General features: G+C 32.3%; 1 protein-coding gene across 3 annotated transcripts in view; it reads left to right on the top strand.

Moving 5' to 3' along the window:
- Positions 1–24057, top strand: part of LOC126737214 (mitochondrial uncoupling protein 4) — a 71562-nt gene that overhangs the window by 35586 nt on the left and 11919 nt on the right. For all 3 annotated transcript variants that reach the window (XM_050441999.1, XM_050441997.1, XM_050441998.1), the window contains exon 6: positions 10810–11032. In XM_050441999.1, the coding sequence (XP_050297956.1) occupies positions 10810–11032 (223 nt within the window). The remainder of the gene's footprint in view (positions 1–10809; positions 11033–24057) is intronic.

Here is a 24057-nt window from a genome sequence, read left to right as displayed (position 1 = left end):
CGGCCATTTTAATTTATAACCTTTGAATACATGGTTCTATGTAGTGACATCACTTGTCCTAATATTCACTTCAATTCCCTTCTGCTTTTAATTTTCTTTAGTAACAACACAAGTTGGCGACATGTGTTCTTTCTCAAAGCATTATACTCGTAAGTAGTGCTATTTTTTCTTTGTTGTTTGTTATTGAAAAACATGGCTTCAACTTCTGATAGTGCTTCGGCAATTTTAACATACAAGAATGGAAAAAGAATGTTATACAAGTTTGGAAAAATAAAAAGTGCTATAAGATAGACTAAAAGGTGAAGAATATACTAATTATAAAGGTGTAGCGGGTGTACTCACGTACTTGCCGTATGTCCACCCTCTAACCTTTGACGTCGCAGGGTATCCGTCAACCCCCCTCACTATTTCTTTACAGTTATAGGAGAAAAAGTTGACAAAATGCCTCGGGCGCCACTCTAAGTAATTAAAGGAGCTTAGAGTCCCCTCTAGCCTCTCGGGTAAGCCTTTAGACAGTGGAGAAACCAGGTAGAGATTGAAAGTAGACTGTCCGGTTATAATGAGATCTTATTGCTCTTAATCTTTATTATTACAAATACTAATAAATAACAGGTTTGGTTGCTTAAAACTAAATGAACAAAAGTGTCCTTAAAATCTAATAATCCCCATTACCAATTTCTATAAACACAGGCAGTTATTTGGGAAAATGTACCGGAAAATTCAGCACTCTATTAATAACGCAAAATAGTATGATTTAAGGGACGGGGTCATGATGTTTGGTACAAGCGGTTATTGATGACATGCGTTAAGCAAAGCCGGAAACTCAACAGCAATCAAGCGAAGCAATCCCAATCAGTCGGTCAGCATTTACCTCTGCTCTGTTGCTATACGGATAGTAATTAGATAGACTCGGTTATCGCTTGTCTTTCACCACTTTGAGAAGACAAGTAATACGTAATAAACGCGGCTACTGCCTGCCCTACAAAACACGGGGAAAGATAGTGTTCAAGCAGTAGTTTTCATCAATAAAATAATTAAACGGAACGGCACGGTCGCGGACAGAGCAGAAAATAAAAAGTCAACAGTAAAAATTATCAATTAAATACAAAATGAATCCGCAGTGAGTGTTTCTCTGGTTCCAAACAAGAATGTAACTTTTCGCGAACGGAATTAATGAAACTTTGGTTTAATTACCCGTTTACTACCTGCCCTACAAAACACGAAGAAAGATAGTGTCCAGGCACCAGTTATCAACCGCGGCTGTTGCTTGCCCCACAAAACACGAAGAAAGATGGGCCTAAACAACAGTTTCAAAATTAAGTAAAACGGAACGAGACGGAACGATATCAATAGCAACGGATTCGATAAAGATCTTAATACGCGAGCTTGGAAGCGGCCGGTCAACTGTCGGTTGTCAACAGGTGGTTCTTACCTAACCCAATTCACACTGTCAACGTCAAGACAAAATTAAACGTAAATATTGAAAATTTAAGGCTATTCAAATATGGAAAAATTACTGGTACTTCGCTCGAAAGGTATGGTACGACCTCACTGCGACGAATGTCAATCCTTGGTGGACCTGGAACCTTTTTATACCCATCGCAGGAATTTGGATGCCGACCACTCACGAACATCCTCGGAACCAATCGTTATAATAATCAAATAAAAATGCAATTGGGAAAACTTAATGAAAATAGAGTTTTTATGCTATGACCTTATATTGTAAACAAACTTAGTTTCAGCTCTGAAAACCGGGTATTTCTAGGGGAAAACAGCGAGACAATAGTTGGTCACATGTGTACAAGAAAACCGGCTTTTCAGGAAAACCGCGGGAAACGGAAATATAATTTATATTATATTTTGCCACACCAGGCATGCCCCTTTATTTAACAGGGCTTCCCAAGGTAGGTAACCCTTGAAACTTGCAGAATAGAACATGTAAACAATGCAACAGCATGAAAGGAAAATTCATGAAAATAACTGGAAAACTGGAAGCATAGTGCTAAAATACCTCTCAGTTTTAGGCCTTTATGGTTCTTTATTATCCTAAGAATAACCAGGGCTGAAAACAATGAAGGCCAGATACTACAACATAGTCATGGAGAACTAAGTATAACCTATAAGAAATCGAACCTTTCCAGGATACTATCAGGCTAGAAACCTCTTTAAGTTGGTTTCTTTATGTATGTTTACAATTATAAACCATGACTCACAGGTAAAGCTTAAAATGTATCTCTTTGTTATGTAAATTATAAATTTAGAGGTTAAAATGTTAACGGAGCAAAATTATCTAAGTTGTCTTATAAAAGACTGCCTGGGCTTACCCTTATTACTATAAAATAAAGACAAAATCTTGTAACTTCGTTACAAAGGTGCTGTAGTTTCTGCTAAAGAACAGGGTGAAAATTTCGGGTAACTTGTTACGGCTTTTGAGGGTTATAGGTTACCTTTGTTATGTACGTTTTTTTTTGTAGATGTAAGTTAAAGCGTTATAACCGATATTCCCAAAATGACCATCAGGAGATTCTTTAAAAATCCAGGCTTTTACCAAAGAATGAGCATATTTACAAATATTAATGGCTTGCAAAAACGTCAAAGTTAAAAGGCCAAGGAATATAGGGCAACCTAACCGAAATCTTACGCATTTCAATACTTTTTAACATCCTCATCTGGATGAATCGTAGTTTGCAAAAAGGCTTTTATCAGTATTCATGCAATTACACCTGCTAGTGTTGGACGTCTAATTAAGTTACTTGTAGAGTGCAAACAATGGTACTTAAACGCAAAGCTATGAAATTTTATAACAAACTAAAACTCTGTACTGAAATTTCTCAAAATCCCGGTAATAATGATACCCTCCTAATAACATTATTGTTTTTGGCAAAATTTATCTGGAAAAGAGAAAGCCAAGTTCTACGTTTATCATGAGGCTATCGCAAATAAGGTAGAACCAACGAAGTAGCGTCATTTCTGTTGGACTTTTTGTAGAATGTAATTCCAGCCGGGACTAGACATCTCCGAGTACATATTTTCTCCGAAAGTTGCAATGGTCAGAATCGAAAGTATACCATAGTTAGGTTTTTAATGATTTGGTGCACTCGAAGCCATTCGAAACCATTAACCAGTATTTGCAACAGCGAGGACACTCTTTTTTTGAAAATGATCGAAATTTTGCAACTACTAAAAAACATGATAGAATCTACTAAATAATGGAATACGTCGAAATGGTGGTCAGTTCAACAAAAAAATTGAAATATTTTTTAAAACGTGCAAAAAATGAAGATATTGTTGATTTTAAAAGTTAGTGGCCGAAGTTCTATAGAAAAAAGCAGCTTGTCCATTGAATCTCTTGGTAGGGATGTGCCGAGGGATCAAATATATACACATTTCAAAGTTCATGCACTTTAGATATTCTTCAGATGAATTTGAGGTAGTTGAGGCGTTTAATTTTAAAGAGAGGGTTACAAGCGACGACAAATGTAGATTTGTCACTATTAACTTATTACAACTTGTAACCACCAGCTTATTCACAAAAGAGGGATCCGAAAAATTCACTTGAAGATATAAAGCATTTTTTTTATACATTGCAGAATAACACTACGACTTTTATACAGAGATAATAAATTGACAGGGAACTGAAGATGAAGACTTCATCAATAATTTAACAGATATTAATTAGTTTTATTTTTCATTTTGTAATGTTTTTTGACGTAATTCTGTGGTGCTGAGTTTTTATATTCATTTTGGAAACGTATTTCATTTTGTGTAAAAAATTTGCTTTAGGATGCAAATATTATTGCATTGTGCCCGAAATCGAACAAGTTAATAATGCTAATTGTTTAGAAACAATTTTTTAAGCCATTTTTTGATATTTTCAGGTTTTCTTATTTTCTATAAAATGGTTTAAAACTGACACGTGCTGTTTCTTAAATGACATACATATTCAATTGTGGAAATTTCTAGCCTGGCTGTCTGTTAATATTTTAAGTGGTTTAAATTAAAACTAATAATTTGTAAAGACGATAAAAAATTGATCATCCTCTACTAGTGAGGTGACTTTAATCAGAGCCTTTTTTATTTTTCTTAGTTTTATTTTTAAAGAAACACAGAGACAAAAATGTGGCAGATATTAATATAGATCTGTTGGAAGTTACTCGGTATAGTCTGTTGGAAATTTTAGAAATTAATATTTCCTCCACGATAAATGTCCCGATTAGAAAATCAACAAAGAAACTTGCCTCAATCATATATTTTTAAAATGCCCAAAAAAATATGCTTCTATGTGCTATCATTCTGACTATATCTGACCACTAGTCACAAATGCTTCAGTTAGAAACTAGTTATATGACTCAAAATAGGGGAAAAAACGAGTTCTTAATGACCAACATAAATTAAATGATATAAAGAGTAAAACAATCTGGGCTGCAATTTATAATACACCGGCCTTGAATGGCTTTCCTGTACACAACAAGAAAACATTAAAAGATCAGAAGTCTAAAGACAGGATTAGATTTTTTTTGCCTTAATTAAATCAACTAAAAGGAAGAATTATCTTTACAGAAAACTTCAAAAAAGCATCCTGAAAATATGCAGCTTAAAACAGAATGTATAGCATACTACCAAATTAACCGACTTACTCGAAACAAGCTAAAATATTTTTTTATAAAAAGTAGCTAGAAGACAATAAAAATTGTACCAACAAATTAAGGAAGTACATAAAACCAATAATTAACTACAATAAGACAAAAACAAATAATTTAAAGCAAATTAAAAACCACAGTGGCTGCTTAATACATATTGAATATGAATTTGAAAATCACACACAAAAATATTTTTTTCGTAATGTAGGCAAGAACTATTCAAGAAATATAAGAACACACATAGGCGTACAATTTGATAGATAAATTTACACCCGAGATCCTTTAATATATTGCAAAACATGTAAAATAACCGTTGGCTTATATTTTGTTGATGGACAATTTCCACACCTGTTAAACAAGCAATTATAAAACGTTATTTAAATCTGGTAGAAAAACTGATGTAACAAATTATAGACCTATATATATTATCAGCAATTTGTCAACAGTTTTTGAAAAAAAAATTAAAGGAACAAGTTTTAGCGCACATAGAGCAACAAAATATTTTGTCGGAACACCAATATGACTGTAGAAAGCGGAAATCAACTGATGTCGCAGTGGCGGACTTTGTTTCAAAAATATACGATTCTCTTGTCGGTTTCGTCCATCTGCCTTTTCGTTCATCTCATCAAAGCATTCGTAGTCGCCCCTTACGCATTTGCACCTTAATTTAGAATACTGGTTTGGGGAGGGGTTCCAAACACGTATTTGAAAACTCTCAATGTTTCGCAAAAGTGAATTCTTAAAGTAATTTCTGAAAAGGACAGTCTTTATGCATTAAGATTTTTTCTTAACAAATCTGAAATATTTATTTATTTATTTAATCAATATACGGGATCAACCCCATTACAAAAAATATAAATATTTCTGAAAAAGAAATAAAAGCTAGACTACCTAACCACTAATTATTAATTGACAATAATTATCAGACTTAATCTTAATACCAAGTATGATAAACTGTTTTACAACTAGTAATAATAATCTCTCAAAATCTGAACAATTAACAATGCAAAATTAGCTAAGAAAAAACAAAATATATTATTATCAATGACAATGATCAAATGTACTTCAAATTATTAATCATGCAGCAAAATTATTTAAAAAAACAAAATCCTACAAATTCATAATAAAATTCCTAAAATGCAATGAGGAAATTCCCAAAACTTCAAGTCCAGTAGAGTTTACTAGCCTCAAGGTTCCTCGGATAGTGCATAGCATAGTTGGTACGATGATGAGGCAAAGAAAATAATCGATTTACCCTCAGATTACGGTGTGGAATATTAAATGAAATTTTATTACGTAGTTGGGACAAATCACAAGGCCATTCAAAAGTTTATAAATAAACATTAAATCATTCTCAGTGCGTCTCTTAAGTAAACTTCGCATATTCGGCAAGTTCATTGCTTCATCATAACAATGGTCATTAGGAACTGGAATGTAAAGGTTATAAAGCCAGAATCGTAAAAATCTATTTTAAACTCTCTCCAGTGCCATACAAATGATCATGTAAAGAGGAGACCAAATTATTGATCCATACTCTAACAAAGAGACAACAAGTGATATGTACAACCTTTTGCCGTTTACTACTTCAGTGTACCTAAGATTAACATTATCAATAGTATAGGAGAAAATTACCTGTTTCTTTTGTAGAAACTAATATAACTGCATTTACCCACATTCAGAACCAACAATGTATTCAGATCATCTTGCAAGAGAACCATGTCTTGTTCTGAACTGATCACCCTATAAAGTTTTAAATCGTCGGCAAACAATAAAAAATTACTATTTTCAAAGCAAACCAAAACATCATTAATGAAAATATTAAACAACAGAGAAGAACAATGACCACCCTGTGGAATCCCAGATAGCATCACCAATTTGTACCTGCTGAAATCTGTCACAAGGAAAACTTGCAAACCAGGCCACTAAACAATCTGAAAAGCCACAAAGTCTCAACTTTTCTAGTAATAAGCTATGGTTGACACTGTCAAATGCCTTGGAAAAGTCTGTATATATTACATCCACTTGTTCACCCCTCTCCAAAGCATTCAACAGAGCACCCTGATACAACAACAAGTTTGTAATAGTGGAATTGCCGTGACTGAAGCAATGCTGTTCACTTAACAGAAGTTCTTTACAATAAAAATTAATTTGGTCATAAATAAGACTGTCCAGAAGTTTTGGAATGGCAAACTGTATGCACACACTCCTGTAATTGATCATTTCATTAGCAGTACCACATTTAAATATAGGCGTAATAAAACTGAGTTTCTTAATTTTTAATATTAAATAACTTTACTACTTTCAAAAATTTACAAATACAGTTTTCCTCAATAAAATACCAATTCAAATCACAGAACATGCATATTAATCTAGAAATAATACCAACCTAGTCTCGGTGTACCCTAGAGTAAAAAAATACCGTTCAACAGTCATTTAGGTATTTGTCGTCCTCTGTTTATGAAAGTATATATGCCTACAATATATTCTTTTAAGCATAAAAGTTCAAGCACATAAGAAATGAGGTATCAAAAAATCAACTACATTGTTTAATTGGTGTGAAAAAAATTGAAGAAATTTCCTTTTCTTTCTTTGCCTATGAAATATTATTTTTCCAAAAATTAAAATAAATTATTATGCAAATTATGTTTGGTAAGTATTTATTTTTTGCATTTTGTTGTACTTACAGCTCAATAATTGCATAGGGATGTACATTCTTCACGCGCTAGGTTCCTCTTGTGGATGTGAATCTCTGTGTTTATTATTGAATTAGGGTATAGTCAGGGCCGCGAGAGAAAAAACCTTTCTCGGGTCTAAACATTGAGGGTCCCTATACAAACATTCATAATTTCTTTAAGTGAATAAAAATAATCATGAAATATATGTATTCATTATGTATACAGGTTGTCCCATTATTTAGTCGACACAGAGCAACGGCATATTCTTCGCCCAAAAATATTACAATTTGATCAAATTCTTCTAATCCGAAAAACGATAATAACAAGATACAGAATGCTGATATTTTACTTTTATTTTCATTATTTTTTAATAGGTCCTTCAAAAAGTAGCATATTAGCACAATATTTGGTAGTAAGGGGTTTTTGGGAGCGAGAAATCGAAATTCAATGATAATTTTTGTGTACATCCTAGAGGGCACTGTCAGCGACACTCCGAGATGACAAACACTACAACTTTTTTGTGCCTCAGTGTATATGAGTTTTTTTATAAAAATCTCAGCTTTTTAATTAATATTACTGTAAAAAGTGATCTTATATCTTTGTCGAATCCCTCAAAGAGGCTTTTTTGAGATAATTAAATTTTTAATTTTGAATCATATACGATTTGCATTTTTTTCTAGTGAAATTCAGTTTCTCATTTCTCGAGGGGTAAATTATTCGAAAATACATATAGAGCTAAGGAGTACCAATGGAAACCAACCAATATAAAAAAAAGTGCCACATCTTGCATTATTGAAACCGTGACTTGTGGATACACGTAAATTTATAAATATTTTTATAGCAGGCTTTGATAGAAATAAATTAATGTAGGAACCACGTTATGGTGATATCAAATATTATTTCTGTTGAAAGTTTGGTGCTTGGTAGAACCATTACAGCCCTTAAAAAATATTTCTAAGCAAGAATTTCTTTTGAAAGTCGATAATGCCACGATACGACATTTTTTCTGCCCTAGAAATGCGAGACAAGATATGCGTATATGCCCAAGAAAATTTTAGCTCCCAAAGAGCACGCCGATATGTCGATATGTTTTCAAATAGAAGGCATCGTAATTTCAAAAATAAAATAAGTATTTAGTGTGGTATTATTGGTAATTACTTTCCGGGACCACCAAAATTACCACTGAATTTAAACGGCGAGCTCTAGTTAGATCTTTTACGAAATAAGCTGATCGAGCTTTTGGCACTCCCCTTGCATTTACGGAGACACCTGATTTTCATGCAGGATAGTGCTCCTACTCACTTTTCCAGACCTGACAGGGACTATCACGAACAAGTTTATGACCTAACCGCTGGATCGGTCATGAGAGCCAAATGCCTTAGCCGCCTCGAAGTCCTGATGTTAACCCCTCGACTTTGCCATATGGGAGATACATGAAATCAATTATTTGTCGAGACACAATCAATAATCGGGAGGAGATATAGGAGGAAAATCAGAATGCAGTAGAATTATGTCGAGACAACAGCGTATTGTTTAATATCAGGCAGTCTTTCCACAAACGAGTAGTTAAGTGTATAGAAGTTAACGGAGTCCACCTTCAGCATTTGTTGTACGTTAAAAAAAATTCCATTGCTGTTGATATTACCGTTTTGTTCTTGTCCATATTCTTCTATGTAATCATATTACAATAAATAATATTATTTATTTTGTAATAAATTATTGTATGCAAAACATATTTAACAATTAAATAAAGTATCATGTCTTTACAAAAACATGATTATGACACTTTATTTCCATACTATTCATTAATTGAACAAAATAAAAAATTGAAGCATTGAAAATTTTTATCTTAAAAACGGTTGCTCTCGACTCGACAAAGGTATTCCTTTCTTGCATAATATTAATTGAAAATTTAAGATTTCTATGAAAAAACCATATACACTAAGGCACAAAAGAGTTGTACACGTTTTTATCTAATCAGAGTGTCAAGAGCAGCGCCCTCTAGGATTTACACATAAATTAAAATTGAATTCGAATTTCTGGAGACCAAAAACCCCCAATTACCAAATTTTGTGCTGATGTTTCTTTTTGTATGAATTAGTAAGAAATAATGAAAATAAAATTAAAACTTTAATTTTCGGTATCTCGGTTATTATCAATTTTCGGACTAGACAAATTTGGTCAAATCGTAATATTTTCAAGCAAAGAATATGCTGTTGCTCTATGTCTACTAAGTTATGGGAAGCCCTGAATTTAGTGATGTTGATTATTGAATATTACATTTCAATAATTCTTATGAATAATTTAATTAATCCACAAATAATGAACTCAATCATCAACAAATCAACAAGTTTTTAAGTGTATAAACCAAGAAATCGTGGAAGAGAATGCACTGTAGACAGTTTCGAGTATATTTAAACTTACAAACAAAATTCTAAACATATCATTTGAAAAAAAAATCACCACCTCAGATTTTCGGGCCACTCTAAAAACCTGGCCCGGAGGAATTCGCCCATTCTCTCGCCCCTCTCCCTCTCGGTGGGCCTGGTTATAGTATGTTTAGTCTCCTAAGGCTTAAGTTTTTTTTTAAATATAGTTTCATATGTACCTAATATATATATTTATATATAATATATATAATATAATTGTAATAAATTACTCAAGAAAACAACCATTCAAAAAGTTAAAAAAGAAAAACCTAAATTATATACCCTGCTGATTCATTAGATGTGCAATCTTCCTATTAATATAATAATAATATAAATAATAAGCAAAATTGTAAGAAATTTGCTTATCAAATAAATTCTTTAAATTTGGATCCGGACCGAATATCAATTTCTTGTAATACTTTTCGTAATAGGATGATTGCACATCTAATGAATCAGCAGGGTATATAATTTAGGTTCTTCTTTTTTAACTTTTTGAATGGTTGTTTTCTTGAGTAATTTATTACAATTTTTGGTATTGGAATCATTTTATTTATTTATTTACTGTCTGTAATAATTTTTCTATTTTTTGTTATTTAACAAAAAATTTAATCTGTTTTTAGGGTGTTTGCAATGTGTATTGTTTTGCTTGATGTTAAACTGTCAAATTTAGAATTTAGAACTTTTATATGTAGGTTTATTAGGTATACAATTAAAGAAAAAGCTGTATTTAATCTGTTATTAGTTAAGCGTTACTGTTAATAAGCGTTACTGAAATTACCATTTTTTTTAATGAAGTGTGGGGCCACAATGTTAAAGACCAGAATCTGCCATGACAGAATTCTGAATTTCTAGGCCTTTTATTTGCGTAAATTTATTACTAGATTTTGTAAACTTGTATTTTTTTTCTTTCTATGCAAATAAAAAAATATTATTATTATTATTATTATTATTATTATATTTAAAGTAAGTCGTTTAAATGTTAGATTTTCATTGTAAGGTAAAAAAAAATAAAATAAATGCTATTTAATAATGATTAATAATATAAGTATTGTAAAATTGTTGTAGGTTCTGTGCCGAATGTTCAGCGAGCAGCCCTAGTGAATTTAGGGGATCTGACCACCTACGATCTGTTGAAACGGTCTATCTTACACCATACCAGTTTGCCAGACAGTCATTTGGTTCACGTTTTGGCCTCTTGTGGCGCCGGTTTCGTCGCGGCCTCTATGGGAACCCCCGCAGATGTTATTAAAACGAGGGTGATGAATCAACCGTTGGATGATCGAGGAAGGTAAGGCGTTTTTTGGAAATTCACTGAATCTTTTTGGGTGTTTTTGTTGCCATTTTGAGGTAAAGTTTATGAGTGTTTCTAGCGTTTTTTTTTTGCGAAAGTATTTCGCTAGTTTCAAAAACCCCCTTTTTAACTCTATTGTCACTCATGTGTTGTAGAGTAATATACAGGGTGTCTACTATAAAAACCGCCAAACTTTAAGAGGTGATTATACAAGTCATTTGCAACAAAAAAGTCGTATAACATTTTTTCGAAAAGTTGTTAGTTCTTCTGGTATTTAACATTTTTTGATTTTATCAAATTTCTTTGTTTTTTTTTCATATAAACGAGAATATCTCCGTTATTCTTATCACCACATAAAATTTAGATATACCAACTGAAAGAGATGAAGTATATTTGATAAGAAGATGGGTATATTTAAGTTTTTGAGTATTTTTTTATACCGGGTGTTATCAGAAGTTAAATGTAACATTTGGGAAATCTGCAAAATTAGTGGTATCTTCTTCGTTGTCGTTTTTCTAAAATTTGTTAAATAGGGATATGTTTTTTTTTAGCAGAAACTACTTTATTTAATATGCTTTCCAATGATATACTTACTTTTGTAATAGCTATTTGTTTTCACAGCAATATCATGGGCAAAAGAAAGAAAACCACAAAAATTTTCAAATTTTCAAGTTTTATATTTCTTGATTTTTTGAGGACCAATGCGGTGAGTACTTGTAGATCTATCTTCCCTAACACAACAACTCTACAAATTTTCATTAGAGAAGCCGTAAACAAATAACATATCGCGATATTCATTCTTTAAGAAAAAAGGCAGTTTTTCCTTCTTTTGTAAATGGCAATGAATCCGCAAAAGAAGGAAATTCACAAATCATGTATTACTTGATTTTAAAACAAAAGCATAGATATTTACAATTTGGCAAGAACTGTCATTAAGTTTTCACTTCGAGTTAAAGTAGTTAAATAAGTAATTTGATTTAAACGTGCTTAAAAAAAATAATGCCTAGTTTTACAAACATTGAATATCGAGACATCTTATTTATTTACGGTGTCGCAAATGGAAACTCGCGGGAGGCAACAAGGGAGTATGCGCTTCATTTTCCTAAAGACGGCAACCCCATAGAAGTACATTTGCAGAAGTGTTCAGACGCTGTGGGGAAACTGGTTCCTTTCGAGGTTTGCGGATTAGAGAAGGTGGTCAAAATGGTCAACGCTGGAGACAAGAACCTGCGATTATGAGAGCTGTTACAGAAGATAGATCTAGAAGTACTCGCCGCATTGGTGCTGCATTAAGGATTCACCATTCCACTATACATAGAGTTCTTAAAAAAAAAAATTGCATCCGTTTCATTTGAAAAAAGTCCAGGATTTATTGCCAGTGGATGGTAAGGTGAGGCTTCAATTCTGTAGGTGGTACTTGAATAAGTTGCAAGAGTGGGAAACAGATCAAATATTTTGGACAGATGAAGCAACTTTTAGAAGAGCCGGAATAATGAATTTAAGAAATAACCATATATGGCATACAAAAAACCCTCATGCGACTGTTGTTTCACATTTTCAGCATGAGATAAGGGTGAACGTATGGATAGGATTAATAAGAGGTCGCCTTTTCGGGCCTGTAATACTTCCTGATCGACTCAATTCCAATGATTTTTCAAATTGATTAAATAATGACCTTGTTGACTTTCTGGAAGAAAGCCGCTAGACAGGAACTTTTGTTTCAAATGGACGGATGCCCAGCCCATAACGGCAGAATTGTGCGAAAGTCTATGCTTTGGGGAGAAATGGATCGGATATACGGTCCGGTAAGATGGCCGCCCAGAAGCCCTGACCTTACGCACCTTGACTTTTATATCTGGGGCACATTAAAATCTAATGTTTATAGTATTAACATTAATACTCGAGACGAACTAATTAATCGAATTAGTGTATGTTGCAATGAAATGCGACAAAAACGCGTTGAACTTAAACGAGTTGTTGATAGTGTTAGAAGAAGATGCATCAAATGTATTGAACAAGAGGGAAGACATTTTGAACAATCGTTATAATTTTAGGTTAGTTTAATGAAATTTTGATTTTTTAATTTTGGTCAGTCAAGAAATAAAATATAAAATTTGAAAATTTTTGTGGTTTTCTTTCTTTTGCCCATGATATTGCTGTGAAAACAAATAGCTATCACAAAAGTAAGTATATCATTGGAAAGCATATTAAATGCAGTAGTTTTTGCTGAAAAAAAAACATGTCCCTATTTACAACATTTTAGAAAAACGACATCGAAGAAGATACCACTAATTTTGCACATTTCCCAAATGCTACATTTAACTTCTGATAACACCTGGTATAAAAAATTACTCAAACACTTAAAATACCCATCTTATAGCAAATTTAATTCTCTTTCAGATGGTATATCTAAATTTTATGTGGTGGTAAGAATAACGGAGATATTCTTGTTTATATGAAAAAAAATTAAGAAATTTGATAAAATCAAAAAATGTTAAATACCAGAAGAACTAACAACTTTTTGAAAAAAATGGTATATGTCTTTTTTGTTGCAAATGACTTGCTTAATCACCTCTTAAAGTTTGGCGGTTTTTATAGTAGACACCTTGTATAGACATATTCCTGGAACATGTAAGGAATTTATTTATTTTATTATTTATTTATTTAATAACTTCTTTAATAATTTCAGTTACATTTAATAAAAATAGTAACAAAACCAAAAATAAGACAAAAGTAAAATTACCTAAAATCAAATCGAAAACTTAAAATAGAACTTAACAAGAATAACGAGAAAAATCTTATTCACAAAAAAATAACATTTAGCCAAGATAAGATTAACAATAAAATTTAACAATATCTTCTGAAAAAAAGACAAAATCTTTATAGAAAACTAGTTTCTATGAAAACTTATCTGCAACCCCTTGGACACTCCTAAAAATAAATCCTTAAATTCGATACGGGGTCGAGTGATAAATCACCTTGATGCTCTTAAATGATACCAGCTAAGCTACGTTTACAACGCGTGTACCAAATATTTAATACTTAGATCAAATGACGTCAAGTTTGACATTTTATTAGATGTTAGCGGTTTGGATTTTTTTGAGGTTTTTATTTTTGTACAAAAATTAAAAACAAGAGGAAGAGATGGGCAAACGTAACCCTTAAAAAAATTATTAGTTTATTTTTATTATTTTTAAACAAAACTAACACTTTTAAAGATTTAGAGGTTATGTCCTATAAATCTTTGTCTAAACTGATAAACGCCCTTCAACTGACATTTTCATCCTAGAGATAATCCTGCACTAATTTAACCCTCAAAATCAATCCTTGTAAACAGGGCTGTACTAAATAAAAATAGTCTATATCATTTGATCCATGGACCTAATAGATCCGCGCGTTGTAAACGTAGCTATAGAAAGCCACATTTCAGAAAATTCTTATCTGTTTATCAAGGAAAACAATAAATGAAAACACAATTTTCATTTTGACATTTTTGACACATTTTCATTATTATTTAATTAAATGTCCAAAATAATGACTACCAATATACTGGCATGTCTCTTAAGAATTCTAAACATGCCAATTCCGTAGGTAATTTGTATTGGTTTATTTGCTATGTTTTTTTTTACCGACAAAAAGGTGTTATTTATAAATATTCGACACTTTTTTTTAATCACAGAATTTTCCTTCGGTTCAGTTTAAATGAAAAGCAGCACTCTTTATCTGTAACAATGGTGTACAGCATAGCTGAACGTTTAGATATCATTTTTATTTAGGGATCCCAGAATAAAGGTTTTTTTGAGGACTAGCCAAATTTTCAGAAACTGTTTCTGTCACGAATAAAAAGAGAAATCAACCGTGATTAGTCGACGAAATAGCGCAAATTGAATTCAACTTTACCAACTCGCCAAACAGCCTGAAACTGGATTATCTCATGAATCAATAAGAAAGTACTTAAATATTTAAATTTCATATTTTTATCCCTATAAACTGCAACTACTTGCAAGAACTTGGTAACGACAACCTGGACAGAAGAATTCAGTTGTGTGAAATAATGGCAGATAGAATTTTGGCAGAACCACGACTAGTTAAATACTTAACGGCTATAGGACATATAGGGATGAAAATAGACAATTTACCTTGACTAAACTTGGTTCGACAAGATATTGCACAAAAAGGATGAAGATTGGTTTGAATATCGGTTTCTTAAAAATATTCAAAAAAATAGTGTTATTGTTATGGATAATGCTAGTTACCATAGTCGCCAGGGATTCAAGTTGCCTTGTTCTAATAGTACTAAAGCAGAAATTCGATATTTTATGGTAGACAATAACAAATATTTTGAAAAGACGAGATCTTTTGTAAGTACTAACAGCTTTTCAAATAAATAAAGAGTATGTGTGTGATAAACTCGCAATGGAGAATGGGCATACAATGTTGCGTCTACCTCCATATTATTGTCATTTTAATCCCATTGAACTTATATGGCATCAAGTAAAATCGAATATTCGAAGAAATAGTACTTCTCCAACATTAAATGCATCTGTAGTTTTATAAATAAATATTATTCAACTGTCTCGTTTCGCTAGTTTGGCCTTACCTTGAAGAAAAAATAAATAATATTTTTAAAATAATAATATATAAATGTGTGCATTTTTTGTACTTATTAACCTTTTCTATTAAAATACTATTCTTTATTTAATAATGTTTCATTTAGAATCATTTTCAAGCTGACCCTGTTTTCTTTATCACCTCTTAAAAACGTTGGATCTTGCACAATGGGACTTAATGGTCTAATTAATTTATAGTAGTAGGAATCAACCGTATATCTTTGAGTGCACTATACCTTTTATTTAAATGAGCTTGTTCATAAGCAAAACTATCATTACTGGAATGACGAGAATTAATGCTTGGTATATTGGGAGATCATATTATCGCCCCAATTTATACCAGAAAATTTAAATGTCTTTCTAACTACTAATAGTGCGGGAATTAGAAAATCAGAGGGACATATTAAATTTATCTTTAGAAGCGCGCTTCCTACATTCTAATAGGACGGCGCACCTTCTCATTATGTAGTTTCCGTTAGGGAATGGTTGGATGATCTTTATCTTAACCAGTGGATTGAAAGAAGAGCTCCTATTGAATGGCCACCTAGATCCCCGGCCAACACCGCTTGACTTCTTTTTGTGGGTCACCTAAAATCTGTTTAAACCGCAACCTGAGTTACTAGAACACCTCCAGCATAGAATAGTTTAGGAATGCCGTGCTTTATATAGAGAAACATTATTTGTAAATGATCGTGAAGAATTTGTAAGTAGGCTTTATTATTGTTTTCAAAATAATGCAAATCATTTTCAAGATTTAAGTAAATAATGTTAAAAATTTCAAAATATTGTTTTTATTTATTATTTTCCTCGATAAACAGAGAATAATTTCCTAAAATATAGCTTTCTATAGTATCATTGAAAAGCACTTTTCAAGAGTTTTAATATAAGGTATCCCTTGAGTCTCCTTTCTATTTAAGACTTTTGGGGGTGTCCCGGTCCAAGGGGTGCTAGATAAGGATGACTAGAACTATAACTTGCTTGCTTTTGTTCCCCCTTCGTTTTATAGAAAGTCTTTTCATCGTTTTTTTTTATTCAGTTTTTCGTTCCTGATATATGGCCATTTCAACATTTTTAAATTGTCACCCTGTATATCACAAAGCAAGAGAAGTTTTAAAACAAGTTAATTTATATTAAATATATTAAAATTGTATTGCATCTATTTAATAGCCTCATGTCCTATCTAGTGGATTGTGAATTGTTCCAAGCTGTACAAATATGCTTAAAATTATCATACAACACGCTATATAATATTATAAAAGAACTATATTGTCTTTAAACTTAATCTTATAAGCATTTATATATCGTGTATAAGCTCAAAAAGGGGCAATTCACACATTTCGTCCTTGGAAGGTACATGTGTTTACCACAATAACAAAATTTTTGGCTTCCTAGAAGATATAATCAAGAATACAAAGTTATCCTTATTACTAAGATATCTTTGACAATTTAAATAAACTATGTCGGACTTATAATCAGCGTTATGATCTAATTGTTATTTCATATACTTACCTTTTTGAAGTTTTTCAAGTCTTTGTTATGTTGCTCATCGTTTAACACATCCTAAACCTCGACATCAGTTTTTAAGCCGAATTTTTAGTTGTGCCCAATATAATTAATACATTTAGCATTATCCGCTAACTTCAATCCTTAACGTCATCTTCGCCACTACATTTAGGTTAAATAACAAGTACAGTCTTTTATCTCCACTTCGCAACAACAGTGCGATCAATACAAATTTCAGAAAGCTGACTTTTCAAGCCTTAACAATATTTTCAAAAATAGTGACTGGTCATTCATCAGAACAACTGAGGCAAGTATGATAATCACAAAATTTTATGATATCTTAAATCAAAGAATTGGTACGTTTGTGCCACAGAAGAAAGTCATAACAGATAATTATCCTAAATGCTTTAACAAAGAACTTAATACGGAAATTAATATCGCGTAAAAATAAATTATACAAATAGTATCAACGTTCAATTACAATCACTACGCTAGTGTTAGACGAGAGGTCAGGAATAATACTGAAATGTGTTATTTGTTGTCGCAACCACAACTCTCAATCTTTTTCCCAAAAATAAAGCATTTCTGGTCCTTTGTTAATGGCCTTAAGAGGGATTCAAAAATATCCAGTCAAATGACGTTCAACGAGAATATTCTCAGTGATCCAGGGGAGACCGCAGATGCCTTTGCAGAACATTTTCAAAGATCCTACTCTGACAATATCATTCTTGATCTGGACCAAGTACATGCAGATTCCGGCCATTCGTGTCATTCATTCACTTTACAGGAAATCACTGATAAACTTACAATTGTTGAATCTATCCAAAGCTACTGGGCCCGATGGCATTGCTCCACTCCTACTAAAATCATGCAAAGATGCACTTTCTTATCCCCTTCAGAAAATTGTTCAAGTGTCATTCGACTCTGGACATTTTCCCACAACTTGGAAGGCTTCCCACCTTATAAAAACCACCTAATTGAATCAATTATAACAGAGTTGTAATTATAATAAAGATGACTTGATTTATACTTATCTAAAGCATTTGACAGTGTGCTTCACCCTCTACTGATCAAAAGACTGCCTATGATTGGAAGGTCCGGTAGTTATCTAATGTAGATAGAGTACCTTATCACATTCAGAATAACAGCATTTTTGAGTACTGCTTATCTATTTGGTTACCCAACTATACATTTCACAAGCAGAAGCTAGAGAGAGTTGAAAGAAAATTTCTGAACTACTTTCTTTTTAAGCATCATTTTTCTTCAGCAGGCTTACCCTACAATACCAAGCTCCGTTTGTGTAGTATTAAAAGCTGGGAAGAGAGTAGGAAAGAAAGAAGGAAAGACAGACTTTTTGAGGGTGCAGTGACTTGCGGCATTCTATGGGAGTCAGTCTTACTAAGACTTCCATCAAGAATGACCAGACATAGCACCCTGTTTTATGAAGCATACTATCGTACTATGGCCAGACTGCATTTAGCGGCAAACCTAGTCACAACTATAATGTCTTTTCTGAACGTCTCGGACTGTGACTCATTTCTTTTCGCCTTCAGCAAGCTTTAAAAGAAAAATTATTAATTTATAACCAGAACTGTGATGTGTTTGTCTTGGCAATGATTATTCTAATTTTTTAACTAATGACTCCCTCATTTTACGAATTTATTGACTATGTGTATATTTATGTTTGTCTATACTTTTCATTTTATTTGATCACCAATTAGGTACTGTAATGCCTTTAGTATTTTTATTTGTATAGTTACATGCTATTTTTGTCCTTAAGAGACTTGAATGTAATCATACCATTTAAAATTGATAATTCTGTATCTGACTACCTCAAAGAATTATGCAAAATTTGCTGATAAATTACATGACCATATTTACAACATTTATAACAGTGTATAATCCCTTAATATTATAAACCTTATTCCTAATTCTAAAATTCTCCCAATTTTGCCTGAATGGTTGATTGTACTTTGGTTATTTCCTTTTCGCTTCCACAATCCAGAATAACATCTCCACTTTTTTATTTCTTGTTATAGAGAACCCAAGGTCAATTTCTGCAGGGTCAACCTTATGTGTTAGAACTTCTTTAATTTTTTTTACATCTTTGGAATCACCTTTTTGATGTATTACCAAATATTGCTCCTCAATTGTTGTCACAGATCCATCACTCTTAGGCTTCATGGTTGAAGCTACTGATGACAGACTGAGTTTCAGACTAGGCACTTCTTTTTTCAGTTCTTCACTTTCTTTCAATATTATATCAACCTTATTGGTTTGATTTACTTATCCCAGGGTATGTATAATTGAATCAACAGTAAGTTGATCAACATATCCGTTCTTTACTCCGCTTCTCTTCCTGGAAATTTCAGGCCTATTGTTACGCGCCTTACTTATAACAGCACAATTTTTGCATTTTCAATTAGCTTTTTTCATGTGAAAGCCCTTAAGGTCGATGTTTTTACATATCATTATTATATTATTATTACAAGGTGTATCCAGCGTACCACAGATTTCCCATCATCGAATGTAGATTCATAATAAAAACAAATATTTGGATCAGAACGACCGCTTATATCTCCATTTTTAGTTCCCATCATTTAATATAAAATGTAAAACGTGTTTGCACACATCTCGATCCAAACTTATATATACATGAGCACTCACTACGGCTGCCGAGAGCCAAATCTCTTAAGGTAATTTACAAGAAGAAGGGGAACTCTATTCAACTGGGGTCCTGTATGATTGAGATATAAGAATATTATTAATCATTTATGAGTCAAATTTTCCCAAGTGGGCCACTCAAAAGTGAGTTTTGGATTTCCATGTACCTTTCGATTTCAAATGATGACGAAAAATGATGCCTTAAAGTAGTTTTGCAAAATATAAATTTTTTTATTAGTTGTAAGCAATTCAAATTTTTTAACAAAGTTTTTTATTTTGACAATATCTTGGTTTATACTTGAAAAAAGTGAGTAATTTTACATTCTACACGTTCTAAAATGTTTTACGCATCAAGTGAATCATAGGCTTTGTGAATTTAATTATTTATTCATCACAAAAATTAATTTTACAATAAACAAATGCAAAATTTTACATGTTCTCATATGTTTATGGAAAAAATGAAAAAAGAACATTGTTCAGATATTCATAATGAACATTTAAGCAAAAGAAAATTTTTGCTAAGTATGAATAAGCAAATACGCCGAGCCTTTGTTTATTGATATTCGAGCGCTCGAATCCGTGGAGGCGCCGCTCGGTGCTGGGTCGTGACATGTCTGCGATTGACGCAGCTGAGCAGTGCATCGCATATTTCCCGTTATTCTCAGGTTCACACAGTAAAATGTGTGCAATTTTGCATACATATTCTTATCCAAAAAAATGGTGCCTCCTCCAAAATATTGTAACCCTTTCGGGAAAAAAGGGCATGCTAATTTTCGGGAAAACCTGACGTTACTAAAAAGTAGATGTGATGCAAAATTAAGTGTTTTGATCGAACTGTATGTTTGCCGTAAATGTCGAACGCAGATATATACCAAAACAAATGAAATCGATTTTGAGAAATTCAATCAAAGTCAAATAACAAAGGAAATACCGCCAGGTGAAAAATATGAAAATTTCGAAGAACTTAATAATGACATGCAATTCTCGAAGATGTATAGATTATAGCAGACAAAAATATTATAGCAGACAAAAATGCAGATTATGTGTGTGAAAGTGTAGATAATGAAGTGAAAAAAAGCAAAATGACAGAAAAAGTAGCGCAGATTCCTATGTCTCCGAACACTTTAGATTTGAACTTATCGGAAACGGAGAAAAACTATTCAAACGTCGATTGAGAAAATCAATAAAAAGTCTAATTCAAATTATGTCAATTCGCCTTAAAACGTAAGGATGATTAATGATGTACAAATTGCTATGCAAAAGGCGTCTACACGCGCAGAAAAGCTTTTTCTTTTAACGACTTTACAGCCTGTAGAATGGAGTATAATAATGATTGCAAAAACATTCGGAGTTACTCGTCGAATGGTAAGTTCTGCGAAAAAACTATATTACAAAGAAGGCTATGGTGCCCATCCCAGTGAAAAAAAGGCAGGCCCATGAGTGCAGATGTGATTGCACTTGTCAAACACTTTTTTCCTACTAATGATGTTAGTCGAGTGATGCCAGGGACTAAACAATACAAATCCGTTATGATTGATGGAAAACGTCAACAAATAACGGTTAGTCACATATGTTTGATTTGATATATATTTATTAATTAAACGTGTTTTAAATATGTGCAAAAATGTATATTGTTTAGAATACTGTGCATTTTTCATTCCTATTGATAAATAATAGATTATCAACTAGAATATTTTGCGGATTTTTCAAATTATGCCTCACTTATATTTCATTTTCATATGATCACCAAAATTATATTAGAATCTTGTTTCAAAAATTGAATAAAACCTTGTCAACCCAAAAACGTTGTAGGAACATTAAATTGAAAGATGACATATAATTTGAACAACTATTTATATTCATATGTGAATTAGAAAATAAATTTGTAAATAATACTGACGATCAGTGAAGTTTGAATCGAATTATTATTTTTTGCATCAATTTCAGTCCGATTAATTTGAGCGGATCAAATTATGTGTCAATTCGTCAGACATTTCGTACCTTACTGTAACTCGTACTCATGACCCTTGAGTCGAACTGCTTGATACTTTACCATTGAGCTATAATTAGCTTATACATATATGAATCCAGTCACTTGGATAACGCAAAAATGATGATTCGATTCTAATGATATGTATAATTGTAAATAAATGGAAGAAATAGAGAATTTATCTATTTAGCTTTTTTTTTGCAGAAACGTTTATTGCTGGTAAATCTGAGCGAAATACATACAAGATTTTTGTCGAAATATTCAGAAATTCGAATTTCTGCTTCAGCATTTGGAAGCTTAAGACCACCACAATGTATTATAGCTGGCCCAAAAGGAACCCATAATGTTTGTGTATGTAAAATTCATGAAAACATGAAACAAAAATTTTTAGAGCTTGAGCGGCAATTAACACGAAAAAATTCAAACTTCAAAAAAAGTTATAGAGAATATTTAATAAAGATCGTTTGTGAAAATGCTACTGCTAATTGCTTTCTTGGGGATTGTAAAAAATGCCCTGGCACAAAAAATGTAGTTCAAGAATTAAAATCCATTTTGAAAGATTTAAACATCAAAGACATTGAATTTTCTCAATGGCTCACCACGGATCGGTATACAAATACGGCGTAATCTTTTTGCAGATCTTGTGGTTGCAAAACATGATTTTCTGGCAAAATCCCAGGCTTCATATGTTGAGGAACTCAAAAAATCAATCACAACTGAATAATTCATCGTCACACTTGATTTCTCGGAGAATTACTCATTCCAGGTCCAAAATTCCATACAATCACAATATTGGTCGAAAAACCAAGCAACTCTCCATGTTTACGTTGTGTACTTCAAAGAAAATGGTTATTTGCAACATGCTAAGTATGTCGTCTTTTCCGAAAAATCAGACCACGACGCCACTGCAGTTCATTTATATAACACTATATTTATCGCATTTTTGGAAGAGAAATTCGGCCGAATTGGTGTTAAGAAAATTTATTATTTTTCCGATGGCGCCGAGTCCCAGTATAAAAACATACAATTTTATCAATTTGTGTTATCATCAAAGCGATTTAGGTATGCCGGCAGAGTGGCGCTTTTTCGCCACTGCATACGACAAAGGGGCGTGCGATGGTATTTGCGGCACCGTGAAAAGGTGCGCATATCGTGCTAGTTTACAGAAAAAAAAACACCGAAAGAATTACGACCACCAAAGAACATTATGATTGGGCACGGGGATATTTTAAGAAAATCAACTTCGATTGTTGTACGAAAGCCGAGTATGAGACACACCGAAAAAAATGGAATCTCGATTTGCTGAAACGAAAACGAGAAAGCAAACACGACAGTATCATTGTTATCAACCTGTAAATGAAAACAAAGTAAAATGTAAAATTTTTTCACTGTGCACAAAAAGTGATATTCAGCAAATCAAAGTGTAAAACTGTATTTAAGTATTCAGATTTTGTGCAGAATCTTGGAACTAAGTGACTTGCGTTAGTCTAGACCGCAACACGTAATGCGTCTGTACATAAGGGGATTCGAGCGCTCGAATGTCAATAAACAAACGCTCGGCGTATTTGCTTATTCATACTTAGTAAAAATTTTCTTCTGCTTAAATGTTCATTATGAATATCTGAACAATGTTCTTTTTTCATTTTTTCCGTAAACATATGAGAACATGTAAAATGTTGTATTTGTTTATTGTAAAATTAATTTTTGTGATGAATAAACAATTAAATTTACAAAGCCTATGATTCACTTGATGCGCAAAACATTTTAGAACGTGAAAAATGTAAGATTACTCACTTTTTTCAAGTATCAACCAAGATATTGTCAAAATAAAAAACTTTGTTAAAAAATTTCAATTGCTTAAAACTAATACAAAAATGTATATTTTGCAAAACTACTTTAAGGTATTATTTTTCGTCCCTTGAGCTATCATTTGAAATCGAAAGGTACATGGAAATCCAAAACTCACTTTTGAGTGGCCCACTTGGGAAAATTTTACTCTTATATGTGCAAAATATATACTCGTGCTAACATATAACTGATATCTCAAAAAGGCATGCATACTCAGGCCCCAGCAATAATATGCAGAAAAGTTTGGCTATTTCACAGAACTATCAGCAGGTAAACTTTCAATTTATAGATTATTTAGGGCCAGAATTTTATAACTTATTTTCTAAAATTAACAACATAAAGAATAATAAAATATGAAATGGAAAGATAAAAAACTATAAGTTTGATCGTTGTTAGGTTGATAGGTA

The sequence above is a fragment of the Anthonomus grandis genome, chromosome 6 (assembly GCF_022605725.1).
Source record: "Anthonomus grandis grandis chromosome 6, icAntGran1.3, whole genome shotgun sequence".
NCBI lineage: Eukaryota > Metazoa > Arthropoda > Insecta > Coleoptera > Curculionidae > Anthonomus > Anthonomus grandis.
The sequence above is the reverse complement of the archived record's forward strand: the minus strand, read 5'-3'. Positions and strand labels throughout refer to the sequence as shown.